This window comes from Erythrolamprus reginae, chromosome 3 (assembly GCF_031021105.1).
Source record: "Erythrolamprus reginae isolate rEryReg1 chromosome 3, rEryReg1.hap1, whole genome shotgun sequence".
Classification (NCBI taxonomy): domain Eukaryota; kingdom Metazoa; phylum Chordata; class Lepidosauria; order Squamata; family Dipsadidae; genus Erythrolamprus; species Erythrolamprus reginae.
The window spans coordinates 103498744-103521308 of record NC_091952.1 but is presented as its reverse complement, the minus strand read 5'-3'; the positions used below and the strand labels follow the sequence as shown (position 1 = coordinate 103521308).

Genomic DNA, 22565 nt, shown 5'->3' with positions numbered 1-22565 from the left:
TTGCAATTCCTCAACTTTTGATTTCAGAGCAAAATTTAATGGAGGATTTAAAGTATACATTGATCTAAGAAAATGATAACAGAAAACAGATTTGGGGGATTAGACCTGTATTTTGTGATAAAGAGAATGTTGCTTTCAGTGGATGGTAACATTTCAGATTTCATGTAGATGTTTCAGATTTAAAACTTTTATAAATAAGACTATGCATATAGATACAAACGCTAATGTTGTTCACGACAAACTCACATTTTGGTCATATATAGTATATTTTATGTTTATTTAAACAATCAATGTAGCTTATGGTATCACCACCCATCATGTTTTACTTCATGTGATTCCAATAATTGTGTGGCATATTGTTTGAAGATTCCTTAAAATTCTTCTGTAATCAAGAATGAGGCAAAAATATGGAACAGACAATCAGTTTATAACATACATGATTTCTTCCAGGTCCAGCTCCTTATGCTGTTTTGTTTTTTCTGTATGTTAATTATGTAAACATTGACCTATGCTGATGAGTAATGTAATAATAGGTTAGTCAGAACATACTCCTATTTCAGAGCCTTCCCAAACTCTGAGGCCATTTTCTTTACTTGGCAATGTCCTTGCTATCTATATTCACATCCACAACTTGAAAAGCCATCTTGTCTGATGTGCTATAACTCTAAAATGCTTTCTTTATGTATACTGTTTCTCCCTTGGCATCCCACACATAATTTAAAATATATCTTCTGAATAATAATTTGATTACTACTCTTGTTTGAATCAGTCCATATATTTTATTAATTAAGTTAAAGGGGTGTTTATAGTAGCTGCTTTGAGATGATTTAGGTCAGGTGTCAGCAACCTGCGGCTCCAGAGCTGCATGCAGCTCTTTGGGCCCTTTGCCGTGATTCACTGTCGGATGATCGCAACGCTGGCTGACCCCTCCCCTCGCGCTCCCCTCCAGGTCATTTCTTGCCTGGCCTGAGATGGGTGACGCGGGGAATGGAGAATTGGGCAGGGCAGAGACAGATACAGAGAGAGAGAGAGAGACATAGAGAGGGAGGGAGAGAGATGTCAAAAGGATTTTGTGGTTCCTAGTGTTTTTTAACCGGTTCTCTGCCATGATGACTGGCTGGGTAGGCATGGCTAAGGGATCATATGACTGGTGGAAGTGAATGACTTCAAGTTGGCCACGCCCACCCACATTTTGTGGCTCCCGGTGTTTTATTTTCTGTGGTCCAAATGGTCTTTGAAATGTTTAAGATTGCTGACCCCTGTTTTAGGTGAATATTGGTATAATGTAGTTATAAAAAAAGGAATCCTAATTTATTACAAAGAACAAACTAGTAAGTGACATTTGTCATTGCATACTGATTAGTAATGTAGGTAGTCCTTGACTTACAACAGTTAATTTAGTGACAATTGAAAGTTACAACGGCATTGAAAGAAAACTGATTTATGACCGTTTTTTACAATTATATCCTTTGTGATCATGTGATCAAAATTCAGATGCTTGGCAAGTGGTTCATATTTATGAACACTTGTGTCACAAGATCACCTTTTGTGATCACTTTTTGTGACCTGACTGGCAAAGTCAATGGGGAAAGCCAGATTCACTAAACTATCAAGTTACTAACTTATCAACTGCAATAACTCACTTAACAACTGAGTCAAGAAAGGTTGTAAAATGGGGCAAAACTCACTTAACCAATGTCTCATTTAACAACAGAAATTTTGGACTCAATTGTAGTTGTAAGTCGAGGAGTACCTGTAGTTAGTTTGAATGAGATGACATTGTGAAGATAGAGATAAAACCACTAGCCCTATAAACAGCAGTGTTAACAGTCACTTCTTTATATATTTGAGCAACTGTTCTCAGCAGGGTCCATAATTGGACAACAATGGAGAGATTTGATTTGCTTGTTTATTTTTTCCATTTTTTCTAAAAATGTCAGTTAAACCATCAGTCCCCAAGCTTTCCTGCTCTATGGACTTGCAACAGAGGAAGAAGGGGATGTTTTTGCATGCACGCATACTGCTTGTGCAAATGGAGTTTTGGATGTTCTCTGGTCGCTTCTGTAGTCCCATTCCCAATGTGTCATGAACCAGTACTGGGCTGCAGATTGGGGTTAGGGGAACTCTGAATTAAACTGACAGCCAGGATCCTATTCATTGCCACTGATATAAGTATATATGTTAAGATCACACAAATCATTATGGGTGATGAATAATGATATGAATTATTTGCTTCTTTTTATTTTTTGGCAAATACTAAGATTTTCAAAAGCATTGAACAATTTTCAGTTTTAGTCATCCTTAATTTTGGGTTACAGGAAATTCAGCGCTTACAAGAAGAGGCTGATAAAGCAAACAAGCATTCTTCTGTCTTTGAAAGAGAGAACCAGAGATTTGAAATTCAAGTCAAAGATCTTTCACAACAGGTTAGTTCTTTAGATAGACTATTTCTTACTGAATCACATGACTTGAAAATATTGGAAGTTATAACAGCACACAATAAAAGCTTTTTATTATAAAATTGGAATATCTGTAAATTTCTCATACAGTAGTTAAATGTGAACTGTTGAGCTCTTTAGTACAAGCTTGGAATATAGCTTAACTCTGTTCTCCCCAGCATATGCCTTGTTAAAATAGACTTCCTATATTTCATAGGAGGAGAGTGAAACACAGATGAACTGCTTGACTGAGCCAACTTGCCAGTGAAATAGAGATAGTGGTTCTCAACCTGTGGGTCACAACTCCTTTGGGGGTCAAGCGACCCTTTCATAGGGGTCCCCTAAGACTATTGTAAAACACATATTTCTGATGGTCTTAGGAACTGAGACACCGCTCCCTTATCCATCTCCAGGCAGGTCCAACCACATGCAAATAGACTACTGCAAAAAAAAAAAAAAACCAAGGAAGGTTAAGAACCACTGAGTCTCTAATACTTAACAAAAGAGGGTCAAAAACAAGAAATTAGACATAGAAAGAGAACGAAGCTAGGAATAAAGAACCCTATCGTATTTGTTCTATACTTTGGTTCCTGATCTAAAGGGAAAATAACTGAAATAGTCTGATATTTACTTTACTCAAGGATGGACAACCTATAGACCATGTGTATCTGCTAGGCCTCCCATTAACCTTCAACGTCTAGAAATCCTATTGTCAAATTTTGATTGCAAAAATGATTGAAAGTTGGTATGACTTTGACCATGATTGAATGTTGCTATGATTTTAAGGATGGATGTCACAATCACCAGGAAAAAAAGGGAGGTAGTTAGGATTTAATTACGCTAACTAAATATTCCTGAACCTTGAGTAACTCTGGAAATTGATTTATGTGATAACAGATAATACCCTGTAAATTTGAAAGAGTAGAGGATATGTATTTATTTGATGGAAGATAAGAGTTCTGTAGCGTGAATAAACTTTTTCTGTTTAAAGATAAGAGTATTATTGATGGAGCTTGAAGAAGCCCGAGGTAATCATGTCATCCGTGATGAGGAAGTCAGTTCTGCAGACATCAGCAGCTCTTCAGAAGTAATAAGTCAGCGCCTGGTCTCCTACAGAAACATTGAGGAACTTCAGCAGCAAAATCAACGCCTCTTAGTAGCACTTAGAGAGCTGGGAGAGGCAAAGGAGAAAGAAGAACAAGAAACCACTTCTACTAAGTATGTTCCAGCTTTGGCAATGAATGTGGAACACCAGGAGTTGGTGTCTAGAATCAAGGTTCTATTAACACTTACATTAGGGCTCAATAATTTTATAAGAGCTGTATAAATTAATAATGGTAAAATTTAGATTACATGGGATTAACCCAGTGTTCAGGATCTTTCCCATTGTAAGAAAGGAAGCTTTATCGTAACTTACATGTTTTCAGTAGCTTCTTCTTTTTTTTTGGAATACATTTATTTCATCTGTCTGTAAATATGTTTAATAGTTATGGCATTTTTTGAAATGCATATTAAATCAGATGAGTTAGACTGTATCCCAGATATAACAAAGTACAGGGGAATAAATGAACAAACCGGCAACCAGAATTTGTTTAAGTCTGTACATTATCCACAAGGCTCAAACAATAGAAGCAAATACTAGAGTGCCCCTAAAGTAGTACCATTCAGATTGTAGTTAAAATCCATCTCACACTAGCAACAGATCATTTTTTAAACATTAGCATGGCACAGAATATATATTAAACATTTCTCACAGGCCAGCCAACTCAGTTATTCCAACCAAGACCATCTTTTGTTTTCTGTATTCAGAGTTTTGCAGTTCTCTTTTAAATGAACATACATGATAGTACAGAGCTTGAACTGACAATTTGGTTGCACATTTTTCAGATGTTTAATGCACAAGGCAATTTACTTCACAATTTCTGCAGTTAGCGCATGACAGCTCAAATGAAAATTAGATTTCAGTAACTTCTACAGTTATTTTCTCTCTTTTAGAAGGGGGATCTGTCACATCAAGCTTCAGATGCATACTTAATGATTCCTTCTTGTATAATAGCTACAAACGTACACTTTTGGTCAAATTTCAAAAAGATACCCTCTTTCCCCCCAAAATAAGATATCCCCTGATAATAAGCCCAATCGTGATTTTGAGTGCATGGCAATAAGGCCAAGCGCTTATTTCAGGGTTCAAAAAATATAAGACGGTAGTATGAAGAAATATGGGCACAAATAAAAATATATTTGTTCAACATTTTCTCAGAAACTGTTGAACCCATTTTATAAGCATAACTGAGCCCCTGGGTTTATATTATTTATGTATGGTATGTGTTGTATGGTTTTAATAATGGGTTTTTAGATGTTTTTAAAATGTATTAGATTTGTTTACATTGTTGTTATTGTTGTGAGCCGCTCCGAGTCTCCGGCATACAAATCTAACAAATTAAAGAGGCGGCATACAAATCTAATAAATTTAAAAAAAATCTAAAAAAAATCACAGGGTACTAAAAGAGATACTTCATACTTCTGCTTTAAATTCAGAATTCTACTAGTGCAATTTTTTTCTTATTTTTTTAATCATTCCTCCATTTTGGCATCCTAATTTTTATATTTTATCACTAATAACCTTTTCTCACCATGACAGGATTTCTGAGCTCCAGAATCAACTTGGAGAAGCTATCGATGAGCTAGAAAAGCTGCGCGAGGCACGCCACCATCAAATGCAGCTTGTAGATTCCATAGTTCGTCAGCGTGACATGTATCGGATTTTGCTGGCACAAACTACTGGAGTTGCTATTCCATTGCAAGGTCAGAATTGTGCAGGGCTGCAGGCATTCTTTTAATGATTTCTTTCTGAACAGCATCATTGCTTTGGGGGGGGGGGGAAATACTGTCTAGCTTTTTCATCCCAAAAAGCAGTCACAGTGTACGTTTTCACCATGGTTAGCCTTAGAGAATAGGGGATGTGGTGGCCTACTGATTAGGATGCTGGGCTTGTTGATCAGAAGATAAGCAATTCAAGACCCAAGCACTGTGTGATGGGATTAGTTCCCATTCTTGCCCAGTTACTGCCCACCTAGCTGTTTGAGAACATGCAAATGAAAGTGGATAAGCAATCAGTTCGGTAGGAAGGTAATAGCATTTCCTGTGCCTCAGTATATAGCCATGCTGGCCACATGCCCACGGAAGTGTCTTCAGACAACACTGGCTGAGCTAGGAAACAGAAATGAGCGCCACCCCCTAGAGCAGGGGTCCCCAAACTTGGCAACTTTAAGACTTGTGGACTTCAACTCCTAGAATTCTCCAGCCAGCTGGAGCATTCTAGGAATTGAAGTCCACAAGTCTTAAAGTTGCCAAGTTTGAAGACCTCTGCCCTATAATCAGACACAACTGGCCAAGGAAAATGTTTACCTCCTCCTTTTTTTACCGTTACAGAAGTAATAGAAATAATTGCTTTTAAAAATATTGCTTTAATTATTAGTCTTATTCTGAGAATTCTTAGAACTGGTGCAAAAGATAATGAAGAAAAGCTGGTCTAACATTTTAGAGTTATTCCTCTTTCATCGTTTCTATGGTGTTATTTTTATTAGAAATGGTTTTTTTTACATGTTTGCATGGAAACATGAAAGACGGAAAGCAAACTTTGGCCTTTGATTTTAAGCAAACAGACACACTTTGTTAGAATCTAACTAATCTTGGAAAAAGGAATCAGTCTAACCTAATTAGTACATAGATGGGAATCACCGTGCAATAATAAAGCTGCAAGCTAGGCTGGAAGGTCAAATTCCAAAGGAAGGTAAAGACAAATTATTTCTGGGCTTTTGCCAAGAAAATTGACATGACTATGCCTTGTCAATTTACTAAAAGTTAAGGAAGCATTCCCTTTTTATTCTGTTGCATATTGTCATGGTGGCTATTTATCAAACTATGGAACAGATTGAATGTAGTGTTTGTAGCTCTAAATGCCAGAGCCAGTGAATATGTCACTACATAGAAACATAGAAGACTGACGGCAGAAAAAGACCTCATGGTCCATCTAGTCTGCCCTTATACTATTTTCTGTATTTTATCTTAGGATGGATATATGTTTATCCCAGGCATGTTTAAATTCAGTTACTGTGGATTTATCTACCACATCTGCTGGAAGTTTGTTCCTACAGATAATATTTATGTAAAGGTGCACAAGCCCATCAGATATTGCTACCAAATTAATTTTAAATGTGGCAGAAGGGCTAAACTATGAAATACATAAGTAGAGAGTAACTGCATTAATTTTGATTCTCATTACATTTACATATAAATAAATGAGTCAAGATTTATTTTTTGTCTTGGCCACAATCACTTTTTTAAAAAATTGATGATAACATGCCTATTGCAAACTAAAATGTTTTAGAACCTTGTGATCTTGCCCATGTATGAGACTGACAGGTAACATGCTAAGTGGTTTGATTGTTAGTTTAAAACAAGGAAGCTTGGGTTCAAATCTTCAGCCAATTATAAATTCTTTCGATCCCCTTGGGTCGGGATTCCTCTTATCTCAATTCAGTGGGATGTGGTGAATTCAGGACACTGAACTCTGTACAATCTCCATAGATTCCAAATTTTCTGTTTTGGTATAATTTAGCTTCAAGCATCTTGCCTGAGGAACTGTCTCTGACATCAACTCCTAAGTGCCTGTCAGGTTCCCTTCCAGCTTCAACTCCAGCTTCAGTCCCAGTGATTGAGTCAACTGAAGCAGCAGAAGCAAAGGCTGCTCTTAAACAGGTGTGTGTTTTGATTTTCACACGCTTAGAAAATCAAACATGTTTTTCTTCTGTTCAGCCTTCTGTTTACTTCTGTATGGTTTTGTTTATTCCACACACTCCACAGCTGCAGGAATTCTTTGGGAACTATAAGAAAGAAAAGGCAGAAAATGACAAGCTGCTGAATGAACAAAATGAAAAGCTTCAAGAGCAGGTTACTGATTTGAAGTCACAGCATACAAAGATTTCTACCCAACTTGAATTTGCCTCTAAACGGTAAGCTAAAATCAGGAACATTCATTAAAAGAAATTCCTTCACAATTAATTTAGCATGTTTCACTACTAATAAGAACGTTCCTGTTATCAATTAGCATACTTCTTGGATAAAGTGTTTGAAAATTTTGCATTTTGTCATCAATAACAGTAGCAATAGCACTCAGACTTATATACCACTTCAAAGTGCTTTAGAATAAAATAGAATAGAATTTTTATTGCCAAGTGTGATTGGACACACAAGGAATTTGTCTTGGTGCATATGCTCTCAGCGTACATAAAATAAGATATACATTTGTCAAGAATCATGTGGTACAACACTTAATGATTGTCATAGGGGTCAAGCAATGAAGAAGCAATATTAATAAAAATCTTAGGATATAAGCAACAAGTTAGAGTCATACAGTCAACATGGGAGGAAATGGGTGAAAGGAATGATGAGAAAAACTAGTAGAATAGAAGTGCAGATTTAGTAGAAAGTCTGACTGTTGAGGGAATTATTTGTTTAGTAGAGTGATGGCGTTCGGAAAAAAACTGTTCTTGTGTCTAGTTGTCTTGGTGTGCAGTGCTCTGTAGTGACGTTTTGAGGGTAGGAGTTGAAACAATTTGTGTCCAGGATGTGAGGGGTCAGTAAATATTTTCCCCGCCCTCTTTTTTACAGCCCTCTAAGCAGTTTATAAAGTCAACATATTGCTCCCAACATTTTGTGTCCTCATTTTAGTGACCTTGGAAGGATGGAAGGCTGAGTCGACCATGAGCCCCATCAGAATCAAACTCCAGGCTGTAGGCAGAATCGGCCTGCAATACCGCATTCTAACCATTGTACCACCAAAGCATCATCTAAGCTTTGGAGCTGGGAATGCCATATGATTGGTTTCTGTTGTTTTCCTCCCCATTCCGTTCTCTTTTTGACTATACTTAAACCTGTGTGTTGGTGATCATGGTTAGTTTCAAGTTGCTGTTTCCAACATGAAAAAATGTCACAATGAAAAAATGACCAAACGGGCAAACCCGAAATTCAGAAAAATTGACTTCATTTGCCTGTTGTGCTGTTTTTTGCACTCTGGAGGGTTCAGGGAAACTTCCTGAAACCCCAGAGTGTGAAAAACAATCCAATGGGCAAACCATAAGCCATTTTTTCATCGTCCTAGGCTTCAGTGAGGCCTGTGCAAGGTGTGTGTTTGTTGTGTGAATATGCGCAAGGAGGTGCATATTCGTAGAGTTAGCACATGCACACACGACCTTTTGCCACGCGAACCAAAAAAGGTTTGACATCACTGCCATAGGTCAGTGTTTTTCAACCAGTGTGCCGCGGCACACTAGTGTGCCGTGAGACATGGTCAGGTGTGCCGCGAAGCTCAGAGAGAGAAAGAAAGCAAGAGAAAGAATCAAGAGAGAGAGAAAGAAAGCAAGAGAGAGAAGGAACGAGCAAGAAAGAACAAGAGAGAGAGAAAGAAAGCAAGAGAGAGAGAAAGAGAACAAGAGAAAGAAAGCAAGAGAGAAAGAGAGAGCAAGAGAGAGAAAGAAAGCAAGAGAGAGAGAAAGAGAACAAGAGAAAGAAAGCAAGAGAGAAAGAGATAGCAAGAGAGAGAAAGAAAGCAAGAGAGAGAGAAAGACAGAGGGAGGGAGGGAGAGAGAAAGAGAGCAAAAAAGAGAGGAAGGAATAGAAAGAAAGAGGGATGGAGAGAAAGAAAGAGGAAGGAAGGGAGAGAGAAATAGAGTGAAAGGGAGGAAGAGAGAGAATTTTTTTGTCCAAACTCCCCCCCCCCCCCCGGCTCAATGTTCCCCAGGGTTTTGTAAATGTAAAAAATGTGCCGCGGCTCAAAAAAGGTTGAAAATCACTGCCATAGGTGATTCCCATATCACAGATATAATTCTAAAATAATTACTAATAATTTAAGATGTTGCTTGTATCTATCTGAATAGATCATTTCTTAATTCAGAGTGGCAGGCTACCTTTTAGTATTCTCAACACTAAATTGACCCTGATTAAAAACATTTTAACGCAGTTGAGATTTTGTGTGTAGTGGAAGTGCGTACAGGGTGCATCATTGCTTAAAAAAATAACACCTTGAGTTATCTGAATGAACTTGGATTCTCTCCAGTGATTAACTACAGAGAGGGAGGGGGGGAATGGAAGAGAGATTTATTTAGTTCTTGTGTGCTTTATAAATAATTTTATAATTTTAATCATAAATTTACTCTGCTACCACTAGATTGGTTGAAACTATGAATAGAAAAAATCCTTGATATAATATTTTAAAATAATTGATATTTATTTATTCATTTATTTATAAAATTTATAGGCTGCCCATCTTACTGCAGAGTAACCTATTTCTGCACTTCATGCTAATATAACCACTTCAAAATTTTCCAAATATTTTCTTTCCCCTTGTTTACTTCCAGTACATTTTAATAAGTCTTTTTCGTTCTGATTTTCATCTCTGCTTTGGTTACATCAATTTCAATGGAATAAAACTTTCCTGGTTTTCCTCCTGGTGAAGTTATGAGATGCTGCAAGATAACGTAGAGGGATATCGGCGAGAGATCACATCACTGCATGAGAAAATTCAAAAGCTGTCAACAACTACTCAAAAGCAAGAACAGATCATCAACACTATGACTCAAGAATTAAGAGGAGCCAATGAAAAATTAACTGTTGCAGAGGTGAGTGATACTGGCTATTTTTTACAATATTGTTTATTTCATAATGGCAGAGTTCTAATAAGCCTCCTTTAGCTTGATCCCAATTTGGGATCCTCCAGAAATGTTTTATTTTGGTTGATTCTAAGGATTGAAATACAGTTTTCCTGCAGCAGACTTAATTGGATGAACTGTCCAGCGACCGTATTTTTCTGAGTATAAGATGTAGGTAAGTAAGGAAAAAAAAGTTTTTGTCCTCCCTGCCCTGCAGGAGCACTCTGCAAGTCTCCCAAACCCTCTGCACGTCCTGTTTTTTGCAAAAACGGGGGCATTTTTGCCTTCCCCAGCTCCCGGGTGCACTCTGCAGGCCAAACCCTCTGTGCACCCCATTTTTAACAAAACAGACCTGTTTTTCAGCCATTTTTGCAAAAAAAGACAGCAGACAAAGTATTTGGGAAGCCTGCAGAGTGGTCCTGGGGACTGAAGGAAGGTAAAAACACCCCAATTTTTGCGAAAGACAGCCCATTTTCACTTTTTTTTTTTTTTTTTGCAAAAATCGGTTGTGCAGTAGGTTTGGGAGGCCTGTAAAGTGCTCCTAGGAGCGGGGGGAAGACAAAAAGTCTCCCATTTTTGCAAAAAATGCCTGGGATTTTTGCCCATTTTGCCAAATACGGGTATTTTGCCTTTTCCCACCCCTAGGAGCACTCTGCAGGCCTCCCAAACTGTCTCTGGACCCCATTTTTATGAATAACAGGCCCAGTTTTTGAAGAAAAAAAACCCGCTTGGGCATGGCTTTGGAAGGCCAAAAATGGCTGTATTTGATATAAAATACACACCAACATTTCCACTCTCTTAAGGATGGGGGAAAGGTACATCTTATACAGTGATCCCCCGATCATTGCGGGGGTTCCGTTCCAGGACCCCCCGCAACGAGCGGGTTTTCGCGAAGTAGCGCTGCGGAAGTAAAAACACCATCTGCGCATGCGCAGATGGTGTTTTTACTTCCCAGCAGCGAGGAGCCGAAGATTGGGGTTTCCCCGCCGCCCACACAAACTCCTCGCTGCTGCCGCGCCCGCTGCTCGCCCGCCCTGAAAGGGAAAGCCCCCCCAGGCCGGCTCCGATCCTCCCAGGCCGGCTCCGATCCCCCAGGCCGGCTCCGATCCCCCAGGCCGGCTCCGATCCCCCAGGCCGGCTCCGATCGTTTTAAAACAGGCGCGCCGCTTTTCCGCTGACTCCTGGCGAACTTCCCCGCTTTAGGAGTCAGCGGAGAAGCGGCGCGCCTGTTTTAAAAGATCGGAGCCGGCCTGGGGGGCTTTCCAGCAACCCCCGAGCCCCCAGGCCGGCTCCGATCTTTTAAAACAGGCGCGCCGCTTCTCCGCTGACTCCTGGCGAACTTCCCGGGCGAAGGGCGGGCGAGCGGTGAACGGCGGGTGGCCGGGCGAAGGGCGGGCGAAGGGCGGGTGGCCGGGCGAAGGGCGGGCGAAGGGCGGGTGGCCGGGCGAAGGGCGGGTGGCCGGGCGAACGGCGGGTGGCCGGGCGAACGGCGGGCGAGCGGCGAACGGCGGGTGGCCGGGCGAACGGCGGGCAAGCGGGTGCTGGGGGGGGCTTCGCCCTCCCGCCAGCAAGAGGGGGAAGACCCAGGGAAGCCGCCCAGCAGCTGATCTGCCCGGCGCCATCTACGCATGCGTGCCCATAGAAAAAAGGACACGCATGCGCAGATGGTGTTTTGACTTCCGGGTTGAAAAATCGCAAATTAGCCTGTTCGCAATGGTCGGGGACGCAATAACCGGGGGATCACTGTACTCTGAAAAATATAGTAATATCTGTGGCTCAGAGTGGAACTGGAATTCCTGATGCTCTCTGAGCTTGGTTGTTTGCTTGTATCACCCAACTAAGTAACATGTGATGTTGCTGCTGTTGTGATCAATAAATAGGATCCAGTGCATAAAAAGACATTTGGCAAAGAGGCTCAGCTCTAAATCTCCTTTCAGCTATGGAAACTCTTAAGGATACTTTAAAGAACAATTTGCATATGTACAATCAATCTTGGGCTCATTGCAGATACTCTCAAGTCATTGTTCATTAAAAAGAGCAGAATTAAAAAGAGCAGAAATTACCATGAGTTGATTAGTTTACTTTAACATGATGTATTCGAATTTAAAATACTATATGAATTGAATTGATTAGTGTAAAATGAAATATCTCTTTCTAAGGTGAGAGCAGAGAATTTGAAAAAAGAAAAAGATATTTTAAAAATGGCCGAAATTCGTTTGACTCAGCAAAAAGAATCTTTAATAGCAGAACATCGAGGACAAAACCTGCTCCTTACTAATCTGCAATCTATTCAGGTATGTTCAGTTGTATTGCATTATTTTCTGTCTCTCTTTATTCTCTTTAAAAAGTGTTTTTCCACTTGCATGACTTTTAAGACATTGGGAATTCACTGTTATGACCCAGATACTGGACCAAGGAACACAGCAAAAACAGCATCCAAACAAACCTTGGTTTCCTATTAACAAACTACTAATTATCTGTCTTAGAAATAATTCTAAAGTCAGTGAAATAATAAATCCTTTTGATGCAACAGCTGTTAATTAACCTTCTTAAGAGCCTGCAATAGTCCTAGCAAAAAGAACCAAAGTCCGGAAGAGTCTGTCTGATAACAGCACACAATATTACTGTTGTTGGCAAAATGCCCAGAAGCACTTTGCAGGAAACTGAATGTCTTCCAAACAATAGCCAAACAGGTGTTTTGAAATCAAAGACAAGACATAGAATGAACAAAGTTGTTTCCTGTAAATTTGTCAGTCTTTTCCTCACTTAAATAGGCTATGGGAGTGGCCAATTAACACCAAGCCTTATTCCTGAGTAGTCCGTCTCCTCAGGAACCATTCCTGCCTTTTGGCAGTCTGCGCACCCGCACGCATTGAGAACAGGTTCCTCCTCTTCTTCTGCACTCATGACAACCTCTGGAGGTTCTGAAGGCCTGGATCAATCCCTGCCTGGCACCAAGTGTTCTCCAGCCTCCTCACTGTCCAACTCCGATGCCAGCTGCACAGGATGCTGGCAGGCCACAACATTCACATCCCAGAACTGTAGAAGTTGAAATTCACAACTTTTAAAGTTGCTGAGATAGAGGAAACACTTCTCCACAATATGTAACAATATGGACAAAAAACATCCGGAAGCGTCATTAAGTTCCACATGCCACAGATTTGTAATGCTGTCATTGTTTTTGTTTGGTAAATAAATTTGAGCAACATTTGGCAGAAAGACTGCATAGCATAATGTATTTTATTTACCAGGTAATTTTGGAAAAGGGAGAGACAGAAACTCGACAGAGGCTCAGTAATCAAATAGAGAAGTTGGAAAGAGAAATAGCCCAGCTGAAGAAAAAACTGGAAAATGAGGTGGAGCAAAGACATACACTTTCCAAAAACCAGGATGTAAGTATTGGAAACTGAAAAAAATCAGATATTTGGATAGGGGTGGGTTCTGACTTCCCTGGCTGCTAGTTCACTTCCTCTTGTGCCGGGTGGGCGTTTGCTGAGAGAGCTGATTCAGGGGCCTGGCCAACTGGACATCACTGCCAGCTTGGCGAACGGGGAAATTCCTGCTACCAGTTCTCTAAAACCGATCCACAAACTAGCAGGAACCCAGCTCTGGTTTGGATGACTTTCTAAATGTAATCATTTTTAATAGAAAGGCATCTTGCCATTTGTAATTCAAGATATTATAAATTCCTTATTTGGATGTTCATTTATGTCCGGAGGACCAGTTTAGCATCTTAAGAGTATACAGAATTGTAAAACAGAATCCAAAAGATTCCTTATAATTATTTTGGTTTGGAAATGGAATATAATTTTAAAGAAAATTTAGTTCAATGAATGTAATTTGATAGAGACTTAAGCAAATATATGAAAGCCTCTTTCCATCACCATCCTCTCTTGCTGAGAGGATGAGCAGGAGAAGTTTTTATTTATATAATATAAAAGTTTGTTTAAAATTACTATATTTGCATTTGGAATTCACATTATCCCATTTTTTTTTATGGAGATATATTAATGAATCTCCCACATGGCCGTTTTGAGTTCGAGCACAGGTAGTAAATATTTTGATCATCCCTGCCAGTAGCAGGATTTTTTTCTCCTTGCTTCTGTTCAGTTTGTCATCTGGCTTCATAGATAGCCAGGATAACGCCAAGGCACATTATGTGCACTGTACTTTTGATTTTGCATATTGTGATCAAAAGACTTCATTGTATCTGAACTAGTATATTTCTATTGACTTCCAGCTCTTCATCTGCTGCTGGAGAAGTATTGTATTTTTCACTGTCTTTCAGTTCCCTTTCCTTAAAAAAGCTGGGGATTTACAACAGTGCTCTCTAGCCCTATGTTTTCTTCTGTGCCAGTGGGAGACAAGATAATGTTCTCTGGATATTTTGAACACTAAATCTTGTAGTGCTATTATATCAGTGGACGTAGTGTTTTGTACCACATAAATTATCTAGCCTTCTATGTTGGAATGATTGATTTCAGTTACTAAGAAAATCTTGATACCTTTACCTTTTGGGGTAAAGACTTTTTAATATTTATTTAGCAATGAAAAGATGGTAAGTTTAAACTGGAGGTCTGCAATGTTGGCAACTTTAAGACTTGTGGACTTCAACCTGCAGAATTCCTCAGCCAGCTTTGAAATTAAATGTGGTGCTGAAATGTGAAGTGAGGTACTTGATGTTCTTTCTCAGATTCACCTCCTGGATGCTAAAAGACAGTGTGAGACTGAAGGGAACCTTCATGCTAACACAAAAGAGCTGCTGAAGAATGCTCAAAAGGAGATAGCAACGTTAAAGCAGCAGCTCCACAATATGGAAGCTCAAATTGCTTCTCAGTCACTGCAGAAAGCTCCTGGCCAAGGTAAGGGGGGAAAAGGTGTGTTGCCAGTTAGAACTTAAACCCAATGTGAGAACCAGAGAAGAAGAACCTCACCACGATGAGTAGAATTCAACGTGCCAGAATTCTTTGGGAGTTGGGCAGCATAGAAATACAATAAATTAAATTAAAATATTTTGAAGAAACTGAATATAAGGCTTGCATCGTGCTGTTTTGTGAGGGCTTCTAAAATACATTTTCTAAATGATGCAATTCCAATTAATTTATTTTAACATTGGCCCCAAATTAAAATTGGTGGGATATTTAATGGTGTACTGTTTTGTGGAAGTTGAAAATATTGCATTAAAGCAGGGCATTATTAAACAGGCAGAACTATAGCCTATGCAATGGTAGACTGACTTCTCTTTATCTCTGGGTTGTGGGAGGTTGTTGGTTTACAAACTGTAAATCAGTTTCTGGCTTTGTACGATGAGTGAAACAGCTACAGCCAATTTTATCTGATTGCCTGCTTCACAAGCACTTAAATTTCATAACATTCTTTGTTAATAATAGTCTTTCTTCTTTTTGTCTTTGTGAATAAATATTGGAAGTTATTAAACCGCTGATAAAATATGTACTATAAGAAAATGTACTACAAATGTGCTATTAATTCAATTTAATAATTGCTTTTAATTTTTTAGGTCAATCTAATACTAGAGAGAATGTGGATGATCTTGTAAGTCAGTTGAGGCAATCTGAGGACCAAGTTAATGATTTGAAGGAGAGGCTGAAGACTGTCACAAGTAATGTGGAGCAGTACCGAACTATGGTTGTGAGTCTTGAAGAATCCCTTAACAAAGAAAAGCAGGTAATTATGTTTTTAATATAATTATAATACAAATATTTTGTATTACTTTGTTTTCATGATGAAATTCCACCTGAGAATTTTTTCATCAGGAAAATTCATGCAGCAAGACAAAAGTATTTCTTTTAAGAATCTAGAGGAGCACTTGGCCCTTTAGCCTTGTTCCTAATTACAATAATTTTTTTGTTCCCTACATCCAATCTACGACAAATTTGGGGTTGAATGGCCATGACCAGGGTTGGTTCAATCCTTATGAATTCATTCTGATATGCTTAGAAGGTATTTCTGAATGTTGTAACCAGATTGCCATCTAATGAAAGACTTCCTGATTTTATCATCTATATTTTGTTTTAGTGATACTGAATGCCTGTTTCTTTCAGATAAAATCCAGATAGCTTGTTCTTTTAAGCTAGACCTAGCCAATCTTTGGTGGACCAGGACTATACTTAATTTGGCAGAAGGAAGCAGGAAATGATCAAGTCTTTGAGTAGTTGGTTAATGTAAAGTAGCTGGTGAACATCCTACACATGGATTGGGCTGGCATTTTTGTCTGTTTTTCCCCCCTTGGTTTGAAAATCATAGGGTTTCTCTATTTCATGGATTAAACCTACTTTAGTCTTGAACCATAGTTCTCATGTACTTTATCCCCACAAAATATCAGGTAATTGGGCAAAAGAGTTTTTGAAAATAAAAATAACAAGCATTAGGGGTGTTGTGGTTGGCTCTGGCCCAACTCCTGCCCCAGGGAATGTGGAGGTGGAGGCAGGGGAAACGTCAACATGTCCTAGACCTGTTTTGTTGCCGGCAGAGTCAGGGAGTGCAGTTTCCTCCGACGAAGAAGAAAGTGGGGGTGACTTGGAAGAGGGGGGCTTGGCACACAGCCCAGGAAGCCAGTCTCCATTATCTTCGGTCAATTCGGATGACGAAGTGTTAGACCCAGGCAGGCTTATGCATTGAAGAGACCAATTGAGGAAATATTACAGGAGATAAGAGAGGCCACCTGTGTTTGGGTGGGGCTCCAGTAATTAGAGCTGCAGCTATAAATAGCAGCATGCTAGTTTGGCCTTTGTGGAAGATTATCTGATCCCAGTTCTTCAGGATCGTGACTTGCTGTGTCTGAACTTTGTTTGTGGATTTTTCACGCCTTTGACACCAAAGCAGAGTAAAGTGTGTGTGTGTTTCACTTCGTGGGAAGAAGGAGGGCTGTGACGTTTCTTCACAGCTACTAGCTAAGTACTTAAGGACTGATTAAGGGACTTTTAAAGCCGACAAGGTTGTTTTGGGGAAGAGTGCTCTTTGCAATACAAAAAGGGTGCTTTGTTTCTTTTGAATTTTGTGATAAAGGACATTGTTTTGAATTTTCAAACATGTGTGTTTCTGAAATTTGTACCCGTGAATTTTCAGGAGGCTTTTATCAGAGAGCCCGGCAGAACAAGGGGGAGCTCAGTTTGTCCATCCATACTGTGAAAAAAATTGATACACCAATTTTTTTCCATCTACTTAACCCTTTGTCCTTTCTTATTTCTTTTGAAAAACATGAGGGACAGTAAAGAAAGATAGTCAGTTTGACTTTAAAATGTATTTCTGTATTTTTTTTTTTCTTTTGCTACAGCAGAATACTTCCTTTTTAAGGCTCTAGACTAAATTAATTGTTTTGCTCTAAACTTTTGACTGGTTAATTATTCTGTTGGGTTCTTCTCAACATGGCTTTTCAGAGTGCAGTAAGCTACCTTGATAGCAATGAACAGATGAGTAAGCAGTGAATGTTTTGTGCAAAAATTGCTGTATGCCCTGTAAGCTAATTTAGAGTCATTGGATGTAATCCCTTATAAGATGCATATGCTCTCTGAATGCCTTCTGCCTCTGAATGCATTCAAGAAGAGAGCCTGTGGTGGCAAGAAATTATGAGATTGGTAGCACCTTCCAGCTAAGCAAAAATAAAAGGTATAAGCTTTCACAAGGCGTGCCTGACTTCATCAGATGCTGTAATATGTCTAACCTTTACATTCCTCTTTCTATTTTTTGTTGATTGAGTCAGATGAATCGTCTGAAACAATATATTTTCAAAATGGGATAAGAGCACATAGGTAATGTTGTGATGGCATTGCCTTTCTCCAAATTTTAGTTTATTTAGGTATTTTGCTTGTCTTTGGAACTTAAAGCATAAGCATGCTATTTTTTATTTTTTTTAATTTTTAGACTTTTTAATGTAAAACTGTTATTTTAGATTTTAATTATTAGATTTGTTACCATGTATTGTTTTTATCACTGTTGTGAGCCGCCCCGAGTCTACGGAGAGGGGCAGCATACAAATCTAATAAATAATAATAATAATAATAATAATAATAATAATAATAATAATAATAATAATTCCATAGATGTTTTTCAGACTTGTTTTATACTTGGAGAAGGCTAGCTGCTAAGTAAACTTTGAGCCATAGAAGTGCCTTTCAGATACATAAATTACACTTCCCATGCTGAAGAAACCTGAAATACAATTGCATCAATGTATATGTATATCTTATATGTATATCTTAAACGTACTCTTACTCCATCTTACTGTGTAGGTGACTGAAGAGGTTCGGGCCACTGTTGAGACCCGCTTGAAAGAGTCCTCAGAGTATCATTCGCAGCTAGAGAAGAAACTAATGGAGGCTGAGAAAGAAAAACAGGAGCTTCAAGATGAAAAACGTAGAGCCATAGAAAACATGGAACAGCAGGTATAACTAATGCAAGTAGCATAGGATCAACATATAAGAAGTTCTTAAGTGTTCCTGTTCTGGATTGTCATTTTTTTTCTTTGTTGAAACATTTTGGAACACAGCTTGCTTTCAAAATTTGCCACATAGCTCAAGGACATGTTATTTTAGATGTTGGGAAGTTGCTCTACTTTTATTTGTCATCCTGTATATATCCTCTATTATTTTCTTCCAAGGAATTCCTGAAGAACTAAAAATCAAGTACTTTGTTGCTCGTTTTACCACAATTAAAATTAAATCTGAACTAATTTTCAAATTTTTAACTATTTCAAATGTTTCTCCAAAACATTTTCTTTAGAAATCATATTACAAGATGGTAACTGATTCTCTTTATTGATGGAAAACTCTAATCCAGGGAAGTTTTCTGTCAGAAGAGTGAGGGAAATGAATTTTGGCCGTTTAACTGTCAGTGCAATTTCAGCTGGGAGATTTTGGAAGTTATGGAAATTTAGAGAGAGAGAAAGACTTAATGCAGAATTGTTCCATTGATGGAAACATTCATTAATTAGCTTCAACTAAATGCTGTTACTTGAACATAAAAATATGTTAGCACTTGGAATCAAAATGAATCATGATATTCATTCATATTATATTCTCTTTCTGAAATTTTCTCTGTCTATCTTTGTTTCTCTGGTCAGAATGAGCATCTTTGTATCTCTATCTACCTTTGGGGATCAATGACCTTGCATCTGGCTGTTTCAGTATATCTTGCATTGTATATACCAGTGATGGCGAACCTATGGCACGGGTGCCACAGGTGGCACATGGAGCCATATCTGTTGTCACGCGAGCAGTTTCCCTAGCTCAGCTCCAAGGTGCACGTATGTGCCGGCCAGCTGATTTTTGGCTCACACAGAGACTGGGAGGGCGTTTTTGGCTTCCAGAGAGCCTCCAGGGGGATTGGGGAGGGTGTTTTTACCCTCCTCCGGCTCCAGAGAAGCCTTTGGAGCTTGGGGATGTTGAAAAACAAGCCTATTGGGCCCACCAGAAGTTGGGAAACAGGTCATTTCCAGTCTCCAGAGGCCTCCAGGGGACAGGGGAAACTGTTTTCACCTTCCCCAGGCATTGAATTATGTGTGTGGGCACTCACCCGAGAAAAAAAGGTTCGCCATCATTGGTATATACCATATTTTTCGGGGTATAAGAGACTCTAGAGTATAAGACATACTTTAGTTTTTGGGTAGGAAAACAAGGGGGGGGGAAGTCTCTGCATACCAGCATCCATTGGTATTCGTCTGGCTAGCGTCCTTACAGCAAACAGCCTAGCTTCAGCATGTTATCACAATCTGATTTAGCTGATTGGCAGTTGAATATATTGGCCTTCTGGTATACTGCCAAACAGCGGTTCCAGGCTGCGGGGATTGCCAGAGCCATTTGCCACCTCCACGCATTGTGTTTTTTGCCTCCTTGCGTTATGTTTTTGGCTTCTGCGCATTGCATTTTTGGCCTCCGCACTCCACTCCATTTGACCTTTGATGCTTTGTTTGTAGCTTTCCGAGTTGAAGAGAAACCTTTCCAATATGAAGTCTGAACTTCAGGAAGCTCTCCAGAGAGCAAACACTGCACTCAGCAATGAACAACAAGCTAAGCGGGATTGCCAAGAGCAAGTATGGTTTTCAAATGTTTGGCTGACCTTTGCAGTTGAATTGAGTATTGATTAAATTGGGTAAATGGTTTAGAGTCACTTTTGCATGTCAGAAATAAGTGTACACCAATTATGAAGAAGGCATTCTAACAATTTTTCTGTTACACAGAAGACGCTTTAAAATTAAAGGCTCTGTTGTTATTGCTATTCTGTGATGCGGAATGGTTTTTTTTCCTTGAGAGTCCGAAAGAGATTTATTTATTTTACAGTGTTCCCTCAATTTTCGCGGGTTCAAACTTCGCGGAAAGTCTATACCACGGTTTTTCAAAAATATTAATTAAAAAATACTTTGCGGGGGTTTTCCCTATACCACGGTTTTTCCCACCTGATGACGTCATATGTCATCATCAAACTTTCGTCTGCCTTTAATAAATATTTTTTTTAATAAACTTTAATAAATAAACATGATGAGTAATAATCTGAATGGTTGCTAAAGGAATGGAAAATTGCAATTTAGTGGTTTAAAGTGTTAAGGGAAGGCTTGTGATACTGTTAATAGCCAAAAATAGTGTATTTACTTCCGCATCTCTACTTTGCGGAAATTCAACTTTCGCGGGCGGTCTCGGAACGCATTCCCCACAAAAAATGAGGGAACACTGTATTTATTTATTTTGTCCAATACACAATACATATTGAAGAGAATAGACATGAAGTATTATATATAAAGAAAAGATATAAAAATAGAGGAGAAGATATATGAAAGGGAGAAAAGATATATGAGATAAGGAGAGACAATTGGACAGGGGACGAAAGGCACACTAGTGCACTTATGTATGCCCCTTACTGACCTCTTAGGAACCTGGAGAGGTCAATCGTGGATAATCTAAGGGAGAAATGTTGGGGGTTAGGGGTTGACACTACTGAGTCCGGTAATGAGTTCCACGCTTCGACAACTCAATTGCTAAAGTCATATTTTTTACAGCCAAGCTTGGAGTGTGATACATCAGCTTTTATTTCCACTCACAGATCCTTAGTAAGTCAACAGGGGGCTTTTTGACCACCCATTATGTTTTCATACACATAAGTCAATAGATGAAATAATATGCATTCATAGAACATTGGACTTTAACTTGTACATTAAGTTTCTGGAAGTATCCAGATATATATTATTTCTGTTTGGGAATTAATAATAATAATAATAATAATAATAATAATAATAATAATAATAATAATAATAATTTATTAGATTTGTATTTGTCATCTGCATTCTTTTTATATTACCCAACCCTATTTCAGTAATGCAATGTTACAATAAGAAATTATTTTCTTCTAATGTAACATTTATATCAAAATCATAAGGGAACATTCATGGTGACTGATGGTGATTTTGATGGTGATTTTGTTTTCTCCATAGATACAAATCTAATAAGTAAGTAAGTAAGTAAGTAAGTAAGTAAGTAAGTAAGTAAGTAAGTATCTTGTTTAGCCAGCAAGTATAAATCTATTTAGGAAGAAATCATAAGGAAAGTAAATCATTGAATTTGTTACAAACTCTGAAGCAATGATAATTCTGGCTTCTTACAGGCAAAGATAGCTGCTGAAGCTCAAAGTAAATATGAACGGGAGTTAATGCTTCATTCTTCTGACATTGAAGCTTTACAAGCTGTCAAGGAACAAGTAGCAAAGAATTCCACAATAAAGCAGCAATTAGAGGAAGCAGCCCAAAAAGCAGAATCCACATTGCGAGAGAGCAGAGCTTCATGGGAAGAACGAGAAAGAGCATTAAAGGTGAAGGGTGCTTTTTTCCCCCTTTTCTTTCTGACACTAGCAATCTGGCAGCAATATGACTGTGCCTAATCTTTGAATTCAAGTTTATTTCTCTTAAGCTCCTGGAATGATCAGTTTTGGTTTTCTCTCCTAGGATGAAGCTTCCAAGCTTGCGTCTCGCTGTGAAGACTTAGAGAAACAAAGCCAGCTGTTGCACGAACAACTGGAAACTCTGAGCAACAAAATGATGGCTTCGATGAAGGAAGGTGGGTCAGGAGCCCTGAATGTGTCTCTCAGTGAAGAAGGAAAATCACAAGATCAAATGGTAGAAATTATCAGGTATTGTTGAGTTCAATGTGTTGATCTAATATGTTTTGATTAATGAGTTTTGCTTGCATGGTACCACATGTATATCATGCCTACATTTTGCAGCTCATTTTGTGTGTGAGGTTGAATGTGGAAATGTCTTCAAACCAGTGCAATTGTTAGAAGACCCTTGTTATTGAACAAATAGGAGCACCATGCACCTTCTTTGTCCTGAATTTCTACCCTATATATTCTCTACCCTATTTAACTACTATGTGATCATAGGGAACTATGATTGAAAGGTGAATCTAAATTCCCA

At 38.8% G+C, this 22565-nt stretch overlaps 1 protein-coding gene across 4 annotated transcripts in view; it reads left to right on the top strand.

Annotated features, from left to right (window-relative positions):
* The window catches only part of TPR (translocated promoter region, nuclear basket protein), a 73960-nt gene that overhangs the window by 15478 nt on the left and 35917 nt on the right, over positions 1-22565 (top strand). For all 4 annotated transcript variants that reach the window (XM_070746328.1, XM_070746326.1, XM_070746325.1 and 1 more), the window contains exons 13-26: positions 2319-2426; positions 3430-3656; positions 5080-5243; positions 7060-7199; positions 7305-7453; positions 9955-10117; positions 12307-12441; positions 13399-13539; positions 14841-15009; positions 15666-15832; positions 18397-18549; positions 20079-20195; positions 21758-21961; positions 22095-22279. In XM_070746328.1, coding sequence (XP_070602429.1) covers positions 2319-2426; positions 3430-3656; positions 5080-5243; positions 7060-7199; positions 7305-7453; positions 9955-10117; positions 12307-12441; positions 13399-13539; positions 14841-15009; positions 15666-15832; positions 18397-18549; positions 20079-20195; positions 21758-21961; positions 22095-22279 — 2222 coding nt within the window. The remainder of the gene's footprint in view (positions 1-2318; positions 2427-3429; positions 3657-5079; positions 5244-7059; positions 7200-7304; positions 7454-9954; positions 10118-12306; positions 12442-13398; positions 13540-14840; positions 15010-15665; positions 15833-18396; positions 18550-20078; positions 20196-21757; positions 21962-22094; positions 22280-22565) is intronic.